General features: G+C 46.2%; 2 protein-coding genes across 4 annotated transcripts in view; one reads left to right on the top strand and one right to left on the bottom strand.

Moving 5' to 3' along the window:
* Positions 1-354: 354 nt before the first annotated feature.
* LOC142761628 (uncharacterized) overlaps positions 355-17,517 on the bottom strand; it is a 93,513-nt gene continuing 76,350 nt past the window's right edge. For all 3 annotated transcript variants that reach the window (XM_075890634.1, XM_075890633.1, XM_075890635.1), the window contains one exon: positions 355-6,950. In XM_075890634.1, coding sequence (XP_075746749.1) covers positions 6,130-6,950 — 821 coding nt within the window. In that variant the 3' untranslated portion in view covers positions 355-6,129. The remainder of the gene's footprint in view (positions 6,951-17,517) is intronic.
* On the top strand, positions 5,099-5,494 carry LOC119168577 (uncharacterized). The gene has a single exon (XM_037419973.2). The coding sequence runs from the start codon at positions 5,099-5,101 to the stop codon at positions 5,492-5,494; it is 396 nt and encodes a 131-aa protein (XP_037275870.2).

Here is a 17,517-nt window from a genome sequence, read left to right as displayed (position 1 = left end):
TTTTGTCCACATGTAGACACGGGTCAATATATATATATATATATATATATATATATATATATATATAATAAACTTACAACTGTCTACATTTGAGTCCTCAATATTTCTGCAGCTAAGGCAGGTACAATAATAAATCTTTTTGCAATGGAAATGTTTACATGTACAGAATGCAAGTATGGGAACAGAATTTAGAGCACAAACCTTGTTAACTAATTACTCTTCAAAACTGTAACACAATCCCAACTGCTTTTAAAAATGGAAAGCTCATTTTACTGTAAAAAACCAAGATACAAAAAAATCTCTTGCATACTTTCAACCACAAGTCATTACTATGCAAACATACCTTAAACAAACTTTTTAATTAAGCACTTTTTATTGTGGCCTTAAACAATAGGGAGCAAACCTAAGTTATCTCAACAACATGAGTTACAAGAATAGTAATTACATATTCAAAATCAGCAGAAAAAAACTGCATAAGCCTGTGCAGTTTGATCAAGGTAATCGAAGAAATAAATATAAAAATGTCTAAGATGAGTCTGCCCCCTTAAAAAGAAGCCCGTACGCCCCTCACATTTACAGACGTGATACTTTTTAGCGTGAACAGGAAGAAAAAGAAGTAACTATGGCCGAGAAGAAGACAGTGCACAGGGTAAGCGCTAAAACATCTGGGATACAACACCCGCTAGCATGAGAGGAAGTTTTATTGTTTCACATTTTCAGCTTCTTTTCCAGAGATGTGGTGCTTTTGCGAAAACAGTGCATTGAAGGGGACACAAGAGTAGGGACGCTACTCTGTGTGAAAGCACTCATGTCTAGCAAGGCTGCATTTCTGTGAAAACAATGCATAGCAGAGGACACAGGAAAAGGGATGCCCTCCCGTGTGTGAGTGCAAGGGTTCCCAAAGATGGCATTTCTGGATAAAAGTGCATTAATAAACTGTGAGGGTGGCAGAGAGAGGGCGTTACGTGATGGCGTCATCATCATCATCAGGACTTGGCCGAGAGAGGGCACTACGTGACGGTGTCATCATCATCATAGGGACTGGAGTGGTGGGGGTTGTGTGTGTGGGGAAGGGGGAGTTCGGGCTGGTTGGGAAGAGTGGCAAGACGTAGCGGTGTGTGGGGTGCGATTTAGGGTTAGCGGGTGACAAGTGGGGGCTTCGTTCGGGATGGCTTCAGGCCCGACAACAGCAGCGGACGACATGCCTAGGCTCCAAGGTCTCGTTGAAGAGCTGTTGCTGGGCACCGACGGCTCCGCCATGGAGCGCGAACGAATCGCGGCGGTCATGCGCAATCGAGTGATGGCGACGCCGCTGCCCACGGCTTCGCACGTGGGAGCATGGACTGGGATCGCTAACACTGGCGCGGTCCCTCGGGCCACCGACGACTCTGCGCCTCGGCTCGCCGCTGCGCACCTCCCCCGCTACTCCGGTGCTAGAGACTTGCAGTCGCCGGAGGAGTTTCTTGAACGTTTGGAAAACTTCTGTCTCGTGACAGGGGTCGCCGCCGATAAGCGACTGACACACGTGGTACCGGCTGCCCTCGAGGGTGGCGCGAAGTTGTGGTGGCGGTTCGTGCGCGGGTTCGACTCGTGGGAGCAATTCACTGCCGCCTTCCGCTCCGAGTTCTCGTCGATTGACGCAAAGCGTTGCCTGAAGGCGGAGCTCGAACAGCGCACGCAGCACCCGGAAGAAAATTTGAAAGAGTTTATATGCGATCGCTATGTTTTACGACCGCATCGGGGAAGAGGTCTCTGAAGCCGAGAAGGTGCAGCGCGTACTGAGGCAGATGCACCCTCAGTTGCAAGATTTGGCGGAGGGGCATGCCTACAACGACCTCGCCGAGTTGGTGAAGGCAGCCGACGGCCTAATGGAGCGGGCTTGGCGTCGCCGCCAGTACAGACCACCGCCACTTCCGAGCAACCAAGTAGCCAGAGATCTGGCGTTCCGCCCTAGCCAGGCCCCCGACCATCACTCACTGCCACAGCCGAACACTATGGCGACGGCGTCGTTCGCTTTGTTTGCTGCTGCCCCACCGGCACCGCCGACTTATCACTGGCCACTGCATCCAGCTGCGCTAGACCCATTGTACTGCCGGGACCGACAGTACTCGTGCGACACAGCGCCTGCGTTCTCACCCTACAGGCCGGGGCCGATGCCGCGGCAGGAGCCCGCGAGTGGAGCAATGCGTGTGCAGTGCCATTGCTGTGGTGGATTCGGCCACATATCTCGTAACTGTGCCACGGGTTGACGAATGGGGCCACCCGCTTGCTTCCGGTGCCAGCGATCGGGTCACCTGCAAGCACAGTGCCCGGGAAACCAGTGGCGGTAGCTGCTGCCCCGGCGGGCACCTACGGCAGTGTGCACCAAGTAGCGACCACAGCCGGTGGCAAAGAGTCCCTTATGGACGTCCGTATCGGGTCGTCGACGTTTAAGGCCCTGCTAGATACAGGCTCAAATGTAAGCTTCTTCGGATTGCACGCCGCGGCGGCGGCCCAAGCTTCTGGAGCCAAACCCAAGGCAGACGTACGCGTGCTGCGTTAGGCATCTGGCTGGTCGCAGTCAACCATGTCTCTGAACTGGCAGATCGAGTGGGCTGCCGGTTGCCGCAGACAGCAGTATTTGTGCGTTCCTGACCTGTGCCGTGACGTCGTCCTTGGTAGGGATTTCCTGACGGTGAGTGGCATCTCTCTGCACGTGTCACTTGGTGGGTGGACTGTCGGCACAAAACCACAAGGAATTGTGCCCTTTGTCAAGGCCGTTAAGGAACAGCCAGAGGCAGTGGATGATTTTGGAGACAGTCTGCGCTGCATTTTTGCTGAGGGGGATGCCAGTGTGTGTGCCAGTGTGCCAGAGGCGACTGCAGCCTGCAATGTGATCATTCCCGGCCACTCGTCGGACCTAGACCCACGCATGAAACACATTTTAGAAGAGTTTAGCGAAATCTTCACCAGAACTTCGGGCTGCACAACCCTGGCAGAACATCGCATAGACACGGGAGACAACCCACCTGTTCGATGCAAACTGCGACCAGTGAATGCCAAGAAGCAGGCCATCACGGACAACTGCATTCAAGATCTGCTGGCACAGAACCTCATCCGCCCTAGCCAAAGTCAGCATGCCAGTGCTCCAGACCTGGTTGAGAAGAAGTATAGTGGCTACCGCATGGCTGTGGATTACCGCCAGCTGAATGCACGCACTAAGGTGCCAGTCTACCCCATGCCGAGGACTGATTGGTTGCTGGCACAGCTGGGACGAGCCAGGTGGTTCTCAAGTTTTGATCTTTCACAGGGTTTTTTTCAAATCCCTGTTCAAGAGCAGGATATTCCAAAGACAGCGTTCATTTGCCATCGGGGAACCTTCAAGTTCATGAGAATGCCTTTTGGAGTTGCCGGAGGTCCTGCCACGTTTCAGACCCTGATGGACCGACTACTGGAGGGAATTAATCACCAGTTTGCCATGGCGTTTCTCGATGATGTCCTGGTGTATTCAGAGACCCTAGAGGATCATCTTGAGCATATTCGGGAGGTGTTGAAGCGGATAAGTTCGGCACAGCTGACCATTCACCCAGAGAAGGTGCACGTGTGCTGTCAATACCTGAAGTTCCTTGGCCATGAAATATCGCCCGGGCAGTGTAGGCCGGACAAGGAAAAAGTGCGAGCGGTGCTGGACTATCCTCAACCAACAACACTCAAACAGCTGCAGGCCTTCCTGGGACTAGCAGGCTATTACAGAGGGTTCATACCTTAGTTTTCTATCACTCACAGAACTCCTTAAGAAAAACCAATGTTGGCGGTGGGAGCTGCAGCAAGAGGAAGCCTTTAGAGCACTTAAGCAGACCCTGGCCAACGATGTTGTTGTAAACTTGCCGGACCTCAACAGACCATTCGTGGTGGAAACAGACGCCAGTGGAGTCGGCATTGCAGCGGTGCTTCTGCAGGCAGCCGAGAGTGATGCTCAACTGCGTCCAATAAGCTTCATTAGCAGGGTCCTCACTGAGGCAGAGCAGCGCTATACAGTGCAAGAATGGGAGTGTCTGGCTGTGGTGTGGGCAGTGGACAAGTTCCGACCATACCTTGAGTTCACCGAGTTTGAGGTACACTGTGATCACTCCTCACTGTCCTGGATGTTCACCACAGACCAGGCCTCACCACGTGTAAAGCGTTGGGTTTTGCGGCTGCAAGGTTTCAACTGCAGGATCGAGCACAGGCAGGGTCTTGCAAATGTGCCAGCCGACGCCTTGAGCAGAGCTCCCCTTCAGCACCAGGAAGTTCCAAGCCCGAGTCTACACGAGATGCTGTTCCCTATGGCTGTTCCAGCGCCCAGCCCACAAATCAGCTTTGAGGCAGCTGCTGTAGCATCTGAAGTGGACGACACTACTGTCTTGAATGATGCAGGGCTCCTTGCCCAGGAACAAGAGCAGGACCCCATACTGTCAAAACTACGAACTGTGATGAAGGAAGGGAAGCTTCCACCCACTGACAGTGATAAACCTTTGATCAAAGACCTGGCAGAGATGACCGAGATGGAAGAGAGTGGGTTACTTGTACAGCACCGAGGGAACAAGAAAGTACCTTGGCTACCAAACCATCTCTGCAACTTGGTCCTGCGACTGTCCCATGACCACCTGATTAGCGGCCACTCTGGTTTTTTTAAGACCCTCAAACGCATCTCTCAGAATTCCGTGTGGCTTGGTATGCGCTCGGACATATCCAAGTATGTGCGATGCTGCCAGGTTTGTCAGCGCACCAAAGCCCACCGGCAGAAGCCAGAAGAACTGATGAGCAGTCAATGGGCCACTGCCCCCATGGAACAGCTCAGCGTGCACATAATTGGGCCCTTGCCTATGACGCCTCGACGCCACAAGTACCTTCTCGTGGTGATTGACAAGTTCACCAAGTTCATTGAACTTTTTCCTTACGGGCAGCAAACAGCAAGAGTGTGGTGGCCTGCATGATCCAGGTTTTTTGCAGACATGGCACACCTGTCTCCATTTCAAGTGATAATGGAAAGCCGTTTGTAAGCAGGTTGTGGAAGGTCCTCCTCGACCATTGGGGCATACAAGACCGACACACTGTTCCATACCGCCCTGCCGGGCAAATGGTGGAGCACCACAATGCCATTATCAAGCAGTGCCTTAGAGCTTATTGTTCCAACCACAAAGACTGGGACCAGCACATCCCTGAAATTGCCCTGGCCATGCGCACGGCTGAAAGCGTTGTCACGGGCTACACGCCTGCTTTCTTCTGTTATGGCCGGGAGCTGAGAACCCCATGGACACAGGCTGAGGCCAAAGACGACGCGGAGCCTCCTGCGACAGCATATCGTGCATTTGCTACTGAGGTCTCCAAGTGTCTGCAGGAGGTGCTTGACTTCTCCAGGACACACCAAAACCACATGTGGCGCGTCCAGAAGACTCGCTACGACCAGCACAGGCGGCCACTGACAATACAGGAGGGTGATCTCCCCGGCGCTCCGGTCCCTTTCGGGCAGTGAGACGTGTAGGACAGAATGACTTTGTTCTAGTGGACCCCAAAACGGGTCATCGCCACGGTGTGAGACATGCAGATCAGCTGACACTGTACCATGACGCTGCAGGCAATGTGTAGTGGTGGCTTCACATTTTGAGGGGGGGAGACCTGTGAGGGTGGCCGAGAGAGGGCGTTACGTGACGGCGTCATCATCATCGGGACTTGGCCGAGAGAGGGCACTACGTGACAGCGTCATCATCATCATAGGGACTGAAGTGGTGGGGGTTGCGTGTGTGGGGAAGGGGGAGTTCGGGCTGGTTGGGAAGAGTGGCAAGACGTAGCGGTGTGTGGGGTGCGATTTAGGGTTAGCGCGTGACAAAACACTTTAATTACATCTGGCGTTTAAGGTCCCAAACCCACAATATGATTATGAGAGACCTGATAGTGGAGGGTTCTGAAAATTTCGACGACCTAGGTTTCTTTAACGTGCACATAAGTACATGGGCCTCAAACATTTCTCTTTCCATCGAAAGTGCAGCCACTGAAGCCGGCATTCAATATCGCTACCTTTGGTTTAGCAGCCGAATGCCATAACTACTAGAACAAGGGGTGCAATGCATTGCACACGGGAGAAAGGTCGCTCCCATACACTCCTTACATTTAAGACTTGTTTCCATGATGACGGGACACGTGCATTGTGAGGTGGTATTTTTGTGAAAAAGACGCATTGCAGTGGACACAGGAGTGGGGACGCTCTCCTACGTGACAACGCATATGTTTTTGAAGGGTGCCTTTCTGTAAAAACGATGCATTGCAGTGGACACAGCTAAAGGGCCGCTCTCCTGTGTGAGCTCGCATGTGCTGAACAAGGTAGTATTTAGCAGTAAATGATGCATTGCAGAGCACACATGAAAAGGGACGCTCTCCTGTGTGAATGCGGATGTGTTTCACGAGGTTAAACTTCTGGGTGAATGATGCATTGCAGTAGACACAAGAGAAGGGAGGCACTCCCGTGTGAGAGTGCATATGTACATAAAAACTAGATTTTTGCCTAAAAGACGCATCACACAGTTCACAGGAAAAAGGACGGTCTGCTGTATGAGTTTGCATATGAGCTACAAGGATGCGTTTCAGCGTAAATGATGCCTTGCACTGTACACAGGAAAAGGGACGCTCTTTTGTGTGAGTGCGTATGTGACCATCGAGGGTGCTCTTCAGTGGAAAAGATGCACTACAATATGCACAGGAGAAGGGCCGCTCTCCGGTGTGGGTTCGCATGTGCGATACAAGCTTGGATTTGCAAATGAATGCAGCTGGACACAAATGGCACTGAAATGGAGGCTTGCCCTTGTCTTTACAAAGGTGCCTGCTCATAGTTGACCTGTTTAGGGTCACATAGGAGCACTGCTGGCAGGAATGCAGTCGATCTCGTAGAGGTGCCGATGAAGAGGAGTGCTCCTGGAATGATAAAGACACCGGTCCTGCAAACCAAATAAGATAGCACAAATGCTTAGTGGTCATTCACTACATGGAACTGAACTGCTATAGCCCGCAACACACAATGGTTGCCCAGCTTCTAATTGAAGTAGATGATCAAAACTAATGGTACTTTCACAATCACAGTGCACAAACACAGCTTATTTCTGAAAACTACACTCTAGGTGCACATGATGGGTGCCAAAAAATAAAATTTGATTTGTATGCTGTTCATAAGCTCTAGCTAAACCACGGCCGCTGGATGAAAAAGCGCGCGGTACAACCTGCCACGTGGGGCGGCTTTCTATGGAAGAGCGCGTATCAGCCATAAGCTCAGTTGCGACCGCTGCAGCGCGACGGGGCGGGTACGGGAGGGACGGGGAATCGAATGGCGGCGGCTCCCTCAGGGCCGCAGCCGCAGCAAATTAGGTGGTGTTTGTCACAACAGTGACACACTCAGTTGTCCTAATCAGTGTTTTTTTTTTAATCTCATTTATCACAGCGATGACATATCGCATATTTAGTAGACTATGAGGAGGAATCTAGTTAAAAAGCTAATTGATTTTTCCTGCGCGTGCCGAGCACCTGACATTCTTTTTTGTTTTCTTTAGAACCAGCTTCTTGTTTTGAGGCTGACAGAAAAATCTACAATTCATGTAGCTGAATGATATGACACAATGATATGCGTGACAAAGTCATTGTTCTATTTATGAAGATGTCTTAAACTAACATATTTTGATTTTGTGACGTTTATTCAGCACTTTCGCGTTTGCTCAGCCGGAATGCTTGACAATTATTTTTGGACACTTTACAATAGACATTCACAGTTTTTATATTCTGAAACCGTATCAAAGAAACATAATTTCAATATTTTTCATGTTATCTGGTACACAGTAATGTGTGTGTGTGCGTGTGTATATATATATATATATATATATATATATATATATATATATATATATATATATATATATATATATATATATATATATATATATATCATCATCATCAGCCTGTCTACGTCCACTGCAGGACAAAGGCCTCTCCCATGTTCCGCCTTAAAGCCGGTACGCACCGATGATCTCACCAGAGAAGGATTGGCCACCCTGGTGCAGTATCTGGCCACCCCCTCCCGTAGGCATTCGTCAATTAACTCACGGCCCTCAGTCCCCACCAGCTGCGGAGCAACTGACCACGGCGGCGGTCAGATCTGCAAAGCAGCAGAGGGTGCTAGGAATCTCTGGATACGGACAGGCCACCATTGGAACTTGAACTTAGCAACGTTTAACGTTAGAACGTTATCTAGTGAGGGAAGTCTAGCTGTATTATTCGAGGAGCTAGAAGGCATTAAATGGGATATAATAGGGCTGAGTGAGGTTAGGAGGACAGATGAGGCCTATACTGTGCTACAGAATGGGCACGTCATTTGCTATCGGGGCTTGGCAGACAGAAGAGAACTGGGAGTAGGGTTCCTAATTCACAGAAACATAGCTGGCAACATAGAGGATTACTATAGCATTAATGAAAGGGTGGTAGGTATCGTAATTAAACTGAATAAGAGATACAAGATCAAGGTGGTACAGGCTTGCGTGCCTACATCCAGCCATGATGACGCTTCAGTTGAAAGCTTCTATGAAGACGTGGAATTGGCAATGAGTAGGGTAAAAACACAGTACACTAACTGATGGGAGACTTTAATGCAAAGGTAGAGAAAAAGCAGGCTGGAGACCAGGCAGTAGGAGATTATGGCATCGGCACTAGAAACGCCAGAGGAGAGCTACTAGTAGAATTCGCAGAACGCAATAATCTGCGTATGTTGAATACCTTCTACCGAAAACGAGAAAACCGCAAGTGGACATGGAGGAGCCCTAATGGCGTAAATAAGAACGAAATAGACTTTATAATGACTGCACACCCAGGAGTCGTGCAGGATGTGGAAGTGGTTGGCAAGGTAAGATGCAGTGACCATAGAATGGTACGGGCTCGAATCCGCCTAGACTTGAAGAAGGAACGACAGAAACTGATACGCAAGAAGCAAATCAATGAGCTAGCACTGAGAGGGAAAGTACAGGAATTCAGAGTGTCACTGCAGAACAGGTACTCTGCTCTTAGCGAGGAAACCAACCTTAGCGTAGATACAATGAATGATAATCTGACGAGTATCATCACGGAGTGTGCAGTGGAAGTTGGAGGCAGGGTAGCTAGACAGGACACCGGCAAGCTTTCCCAGGAAACGAAGAACCTAATTAAGAAGCGTCAAATCATGAAAGTGTCAAGTACAACAGACAAAATAGAACTGGCAGAGCTTTCGAAGCTGATTAATAGACGTAAAGTATGCGATGTAAGAAGGTATAACATGGAGAGAATTGAGCACGCTCTGAAAAACGGAGGAAGCGTCAAAGCAGTGAAGAGGAAACTTGGGATAGGCAAAAGGCGGATGTATGCACTAAGGGACAAAGAAGGCAAATTAACTACCAATATGGATAGGATAGTTAAAATAGCGGAGGAGTTTTACAGAGATCTGTACAGTAGCCGAGACAACCACGACCTTAATACTATAAGAACTAGCAGTAACCCAGACGACACCCCACCGGTAATGATAGAAGAAGTCAGAAAAGCTTTGGAGAGCATGCACAGAGGCAAAGCTGCTGGTGAGGATCAAGTAACATCAGATCTGCTGAAAGATGGAGGACAGATTGTGTTAGAAAAACTAGCCACTCTATTTACGAGGTGTCTCCTGACGGGAAAAGTACCAGAGTCTTGGAAGAACGCTAACATCATCTTAATACATAAGAAAAGAGATGACAAGGACTTGAAGAATTACAGGCCGATCAGCTTGCTGTCTGTAGTATACAAGCTATTTACAAAGGTAATTGCTAGCAGAGTAAAGAAAACATTAGAATTCAATCAACCAAAGGAACAAGCAGGATTTAGAACAGGCTACTCAACAATTGACCACATTCATACTATCAATCAGGTAATAGAGAAATGCTCAGAGTATAACCAACCACTATACATAGCCTTCATAGATTACGAGAAGGCGTTTGATTCAGTAGAAATATCAGCCGTCATGCAGACACTACGGAATCAGGGCGTAGATGAAATATATATAAACATTCTGGAAGAAATCTACAGGGGATCAACTGCTACCATAGTGCTTCATAAAAAAAGCAACAGAATACCAATAAAGAAGGGTGTAAGGCAGGGGGACACAATCTCCCCAATGCTATTCACTGCATGCTTACAGGACGTTTTCAGAAGCCTAGAATGGGAACAGTTAGGGATAAGAGTTAATGGAGAGTACCTCAGTAACCTGCGCTTCGCCGACGACATTGCATTGCTGAGTAACTCAGGGGACGAATTGCAACTCATGATTACGGAGTTAGACAAGGAGAGCAGAAAGGTGGGTCTTAAAATTAATCTGCAGAAAACGAAAGTAATGTACAACAACCTCGGAAAGGAGCAGCGCTTTGCGATAGGTAATAGTGCACTTGAAGTTGTAAAAGACTATGTCTACTTAGGGCAGGTAATAACCGCAGAGCCTAACCACGAGATTGAAGTAACTAGAATAATAAGAATGGGGTGGAGCACCTTCGGCAGGCACTCTCAAATTATGACAAGTAGATTGCCACTGTCCCTCAAGAGGAAGGTATATAACAGCTGTATCTTGCCGGTACTTAGTTACGGAGCAGAAACCTGGAGATTCACAAAGAGGGTTCAACTTAAATTGAGGACGGCGCAGCGAGCAATGGAAAGAAAAATGGTAGGTGTAACCTTAAGAGACAAGAAGAGAGCAGAGTGGATTAGGGGACAAACGGGAGTTAAGGATATCATAGCTGCAATAAAGAAGAGGAAATAGACATGGGCCGGGCATGTAGCACGTAGACAGGATAACCGCTGGTCATTAAGGGTCACCGACTGGATTCCCAGAGAAGGGAAGCGGGGTAGGGGGAGACAGAAGGTTAGGTGGGCAGATGAGATTAAGAAGTTTGCGGGTATAAATTGGCAACAGCAAGCACAGGACCGGGTTAACTGGCGGAACATGGGAGAGGCCTTTGTCCTGCAGTGGACGTAGACAGGCTGATGATAATGATGATATATATATATATATATATACACACACACACACACACACACACACACACACACACACACACACACACACACACAGGGCCGGTCAAGTGACAACCATGTTTTTATCATGTTTACACATCGCGAAACCCCTGCCCCTGCTGCTGTAGGGCAGACGAGTGCACGTGACGTGCCCTCGTTTGAGCGAGCACAGGTGCCAATTTGCCGACGATACATAGTAGAACAAATAAACAGTAATGGTTGACAGAACCACATGACGGAGACTGCCAGAAGACAAGCGCATTGGAGTGCTATCGGGGTCTCCAGTGCCCGTAGAGAGGCTAACATGAAAAGACCGAATGGCTGGTTTTATTGTCAATAGACACAGAAGCTAACAGTTGGGCACGCAATATGGAGCAATTGTCAAGTCGTTTGACTATGCAAAATTGTAAAGAAGTAAAAAAATAAAAATGCCAGGATCAACCCTAAATTGAGAATAAAGAAAATATTTTCACACACCTTATTATGTGTTCACTGTTTAATTAATTGCATTATCGTAAGAGCGTCGGGACGGAAAGAGACGAAAACACTCAAAAGTGCAGGAACGCAAGCAGTTGTGTTCCCATTTTGCAGCATTTCATCGCTCTTTTTTTTTCGTCTCACAGTTTTCATATTATTCACTTCATAACTGCTCGCTTGATTGCCAGCATTTGAATTACAGTCACTGAAATTTCAGAAATGCTCGAGTCCAATGTTATGAGATTGCACCCATGCAAACATATTTTGTGGCTGTTGTATCTGATACTGCATTGTATGAATACTAAGATGTGTTTGGAAGAAGTGAAAAGTCTACCTTAGTTAGTGTTAAAAGAATAGTGACAATTGCAGTTGCTGAGGTTAAATATTCTAAATGAAGTTATCAAATTTGAAGCAACATTTTCTGAAGAGACATACGCACGGTTAATATAATTAATTTAGATGCATTAGAAAAGTGTAACTCTTCCAGATCTGTTAGTTGTGATCTTGTAGGATCCAAGTAAAATGTGCTCACAATTCTTTCTTTCGTGAAAACTGATCAGTGTGCAAGGTACATTTCGTCTCGGGTAAGACCGTACCAAAAATTTTCAAGGGCTGCAGGTATCTAAAAGCAAGGCCGGTAAGTACCTGGTGCGCACACGCCAGATGGATATTAAAAGAATATTTCGCGGGTCATGCAAAGATACACGCGCTTAATCGTAACTACCCCAAGTGCGCCGCAGCGGTGGTTTGGGAACTAGACCTGTCACGCCGGTTTTGGAGCACGCGGCGGACCGTACTCGTGCGCTCTTTCATCCTGTGGCCGTGCCTAAACACTCAAATGGCTCTGAATGTGCTCAAACAAATTCTAACCCATTAAACAGTTTATTGCGCTTTTTTATACATGGAACACTGCACAGCAGACGGGTCACTTTACATTCCAATACCTTAAGCATACAAAATAAAATATAAGTGAAAGAAGTTTAAATGAATCAAAGTGAAACATATAATGAAAGGAAAAAGATCATGAGAGTTACAAACGGCCTCACGGTATTGGTTCTCTCAACTACAAGGAAAGTGATGTTCAGTGCAAAAAGAACTGTTTCGTTATACTACTGCCACAGTTTACACAGTAGCCGCTGTGTTTCTATACTGCGTCAATGAAAGCATAACGATGACGGGGAAAACAATGTGATAAATGCATTACATAGTGGTACATTCTTACATAGCAAGCACTCTCACATAATTGTCAATATCTTGCACAATGAAAGCATATTAATGTCACACATTCAACTGATTATGTTACAGTCACAAAAGGAAAGATGTGTACATCTAAGGGCTCGCTTTCTTTGCTAGACACAATGTTAATGAGATCCAATAGACAAACATGCCAAGGAAAGTATAGGCACGATATTATATGACGTAATTGTAATGTAAATGTAAAGAAAGAAAAGTGGACGAAAATTGACTCTCTGTGGGCAAGAACCGAACCTGCGACCTTCGAATAACGCATCCGATGCTCTACCACCTGAGCTGCCACGGTGACTACCCACCCATTCACTATATAGGGTATATATGTGCATTAAATGTGGGAGAGATAGCGCCACCAGTAGCCATAACGGCGAGTGTAGAACACTCTTTACCTGCCTTTGTGGCATTATGTAGCAGAGTAGTTTAGAGATCATTATTTATATCTTGCAGTGTCAAATCAAAGTTCTACCGAGCATTGCAGCCACTTATCTGAAAAACTGTTTCCCTCAGCATAGACAAATAGAGAAATATAAAAGTACACATTATTGAGTACCTAAGTCTAAACCAGTGATTTGTAACAAAAGCATAAGTTCTTTTTCTTGAGAGAAATTTTAACATTGCAATGAAATCTCTCATTTTCTCAATTTCAGTCAACTGAAAGTGTGAAAAAAGACTAGTCGATTTTATATAGTACAATACAACCAATCCAATGTAATCATTTAGACATTACCAGATTATCATTGCCATCCTAAGTTGACAATGCATTAGGCTGCAATACAGGTGTAAAATGGCAAATGATTTTCATGAAAAGGCAGTTGCCGTGCTTTCAAGCAATACTCAAAGCATGATATTTTTGGTTGATAATTATGTATGGACACATCAACAACACAAGGCACAGTTGAGGCTGGCACAAACTACACAGTACACCGAACCATAGTTTTTTTTACCCCTGGTACCAATCAAGCTTGAATGCTTCGAATTCCTTAATTACATTTTTTTTCATATTATAATTCAGTGACTATGCTCTTATTACTTAATTTGACACTGGTTACTCATTCTAAAAAGACAAGCTCTATGTATACGAAGGACAATACAAACATGAATACTCTCACTTGCCAGGAATTTCATAGATTGGAACAGCTGTGCCAGTGTGATGCAGCAGCATATGGGATGCAATACACAGAGAATGAAAGCAATGCTCACAGAATTCGTTTCTTTATTTTAGCACACCATGTAAGGGTAAACTACAGCACGATCTCAATGCGAAAGTTGAAGGGCCAGGAAAAAGATTCATATACTGTAAAATGGTGTTACATTGTGACACCCACTGGGGCTTCTGTATTTTAAATCTCGTGCCACGACTAGGTGCCACCAAAAAGCAATAGGCTGCTGAAAAAGCTCACTTGACATGCCAAGTGACCTAGCAGCAGCCGGCCGAGGTTCCCATGCTGTGTAGCCACTCTAGACGCGGACATGTTGAATGGTGTTTTGACACACGTACTCTTGAAGCACCATAAACTTTCTGTGCTCAACCCGTTCCCATGAGAAGAACCGCGATAAGTGGTATCTACTTGTGCTTCTTATTATGTGGGCTAAAATAAACTGTATAATAAATTTAATCAAGTCATGTTTGTTTAAGGTTATAGACAGGAAACTGAAATATTGATACTTCACGGGGTAACTTTGTGTCACGCTAACTTTCGCGAAGTTACCCCAAGAAGAGCAGTTCTTCCTCCGGTATCAGAGCTAGACAACCCCGGAAGAGGTCTGCTCTCGACGATAACAGCACAGAAGAAAGTAGTGACAGTGAATTGTCTTTAGATGGTCAGCACGGCGACAACATAAGGTGGTCAGAAGGCGATACAAGTGATTCCGAGGTACTCTCCGGAAGTCTTGACAACCTATCAGAAATGGACACTCGTACCACTTCCATGATACTAAATACTAGCAACGTCTCGAGGGTCCATAGTGCGGGTTTCGGAGAAAGAACCTTCAAAAAGGATGGCTTCGTCGTAGTAAACTTTGAACTACAACTTTACACGGGAAGAGTGACCGTAGTCAAACCTGACGGGCACATGGTCAGCTCTATGGAGACGGCCCAAAAGAATTTGAGATAGCCGGTCTGCGAAGACCCAATTTCATACTCAAGAGAAGAAACCAATTGTAGGTAACTCAAACTTTTGATGGGGTAATATTGTGCCAGTCTTTTTTCCTCAATAATGTTCAGCCAAAAACAGCGTTGTCACAAAGTTGCCCCACACGATGGGGCAACAATGTGACAGCTTTTAACCTGAATATAGCTGTTTGTAATAAAAATGCGGATTTGTAGAACATTCTGTCGTGCGAGAAAAGGTTTTAAAAACGGGCCATTATTCATTCGCCTTTATGTTGATGATTCTCCAGCAAGAAAAAGAAAACGTGCGAAATCCGTCACGTCATGTCTAAATTTGTATCACCAAAAAAACGCAGAACTAGAAGGACAAACCAGTGTGCTGCTGATATGCCTAATAAGATAGAATATAAAAAATAAGTGAAACTGTAAAAAGCTTTTATTCTTTGTTTATCAGAGCTGCAGCAACATTACAGACCATTCTGTACAGGATTGCCAGAAGCTTTCAGATGGTCAGCAATCATAAACAGTGTGGTAACTCTTACTTGCATGGAAAGGAACCAATATGACGTTTTCACCACAAATAAAAGTGGTTTTAGTGAGTGTAGTGCCTACTTCCGTTGGAATGTGTAGTGCCGTTCCGTTGGCCAGATTCTCCAAACATAATGCAAGATACTGTAAAACAGAAAATATCCTGGCCATGAAGAAAGATCTCTCAATATTGGCTGTTGGTTCACTTCCTTGAAGGCTACGCCTGTAGTACAAGCGTGTAGAGCTGCACTACTTTAGGACACCATGACAACCTTTGGGAGCCAGGGGGGCTATTTCGTAAGCGTTCTACCATACAATGGTGGTGCTCAAGGAATGAAAGGTCACGGGAGTACGAGCAAGCAAGCAGCCAATAGGCGAGCTGAGAGAATGCAGAAATATTTCCAATGCATCAAGAAATACAGAATTATTAGAGCTCAGCGTCAATATTGAGAAGCATTGTTTTTCAAGGCTAGAAACTGAAGAGTGTGACGATGTTATAAATTTGTTTGTACTATTAATTTATACAGTGGATGCTAGGTGCTGTCGTAATTTGACGAGCTGTTCGTTGGTGGGGCCTAGTTGCGATTTTCGCAAAGTATGGGTGCTGGTTTCAGGGAAGCAAGACACAAAGTAGGATACCTTGATTTTCCAGCCCCAGTGCTTGCGTGTTTGACTCCCTTCTTGAACACAATCAAATGTGCTCCTGCTCTCTCCTACTCTGCAGTCTACTTGCTTCACTTCTGCCATAGCTTTGCCTTGGATTCCCTCCTCTCAGTGCAACTTCTTATTCTCCACATCCCTATTATCTTTCTTTATTTGACCCTGCTCGCTACACTAGGCTTCCTTCTTACCCACTTAGCTTCACCCACGCTCTCCTTATCGTCAAGCTTGCTCTCCGTTAAATGCCCTGCCCATGGCCACTTCGTCTTGATTTCTACTGAGATGCATTTCAAAGCAGCTTGTTCTCTGACCTCCTTTGCTCTCTTCTTCACCTTAAAAGAGACCCTGATCCCCGAATCATGCAAGTCACTTTGATAGGCCAATTGCTTTCTACAGGTCTTGATCACCCTTGATTTTTATGAATCTTAATGGGCTATGGCACCAATGAAATCAGTGAGAGCAAAGCATTTCATATTTCGATTTGTTTCCACAGGGGGTCTCCACTCCGACTGTAGCGCCGCATGTCAACAGTGTCTGCTGCAGGAAGTTAGGTAGCGCTTTTCCAGTGATGTTCACTTTGACTGGTTGAAAGTAAGGAAAATGATGTGCAAGCTGGCTACCACATATGCGTGCGTGATGAACACACTTTTTCTTGCAAAAAATCAGAGCACAGTTAAAGGTTCATTCATTATGTGTTTATTTATTTATATTTATATTTATATTTACTTATTTATTTATATATAATACCCTCAGGGCCTAAAAGTCATCAAAGAGGGGAGTGGGTTAATACATAAAACATTACGTAGTTTCGTAATACGTAATACATACATTACGTAGTTTCGGTCCCTTCCCACGGCAAGTTATCTTTTTGACCACTTGTCTTTCTTCAAATTTACATTACAATTACTTCTCATAACATGCCCTATACTTTCCCTGGCATTGCCTGTTAGTTCCCATTAATATTGTGCCGAGAAAAGAAAACGAGCCTTGCACTATACTTATTTCATAGCAAGGGTCTCATTTTGGCATACTTGGTGCCTTGAGGTGGTGTGCGAGGAATCATCGGTGAGCTGCCACCTTGTGGGCACGGTGGACCATCAGAAAACATGTGGGTTAAACCGTTCTGCTACCTCATGCAGGTGCTTGTTCATGGTCTCTCCGGATCAACGATATCGCAACAACTGAAGCCTAAAGCAATCGACCAGCCATATCTGCTGGACTTCAACACGTGTACATGGGCCCCAACTACGTCACCGATGCCGCGTCATTGCTGGTTCAACGTCTCATCTTCGCTATTTTGGGCCGCGCCACGACTGGCGCCACCTGTGGTTCACGTGACGTTGATGCATCGGTTAAAAAGACACCACCAGCAGACCAACGCCTTTTGTGGGCACGGCAGACCATCAGCAAACATGTGGCTTAAACCGTTCTGC

The sequence above is a fragment of the Rhipicephalus microplus genome, chromosome 3 (genome assembly GCF_043290135.1).
Source record: "Rhipicephalus microplus isolate Deutch F79 chromosome 3, USDA_Rmic, whole genome shotgun sequence".
In the NCBI taxonomy this organism is placed as follows: domain Eukaryota; kingdom Metazoa; phylum Arthropoda; class Arachnida; order Ixodida; family Ixodidae; genus Rhipicephalus; species Rhipicephalus microplus.
This window is presented reverse-complemented; position numbering and strand designations above follow the sequence as displayed.

What these genes read in the sequence shown, in the direction of transcription:
- LOC119168577 (XM_037419973.2), top strand. Translation starts at nt 5,099, where the DNA reads ATGGTGGAGCACCACAATGCCATTATCAAGCAGTGCCTTAGAGCTTAT.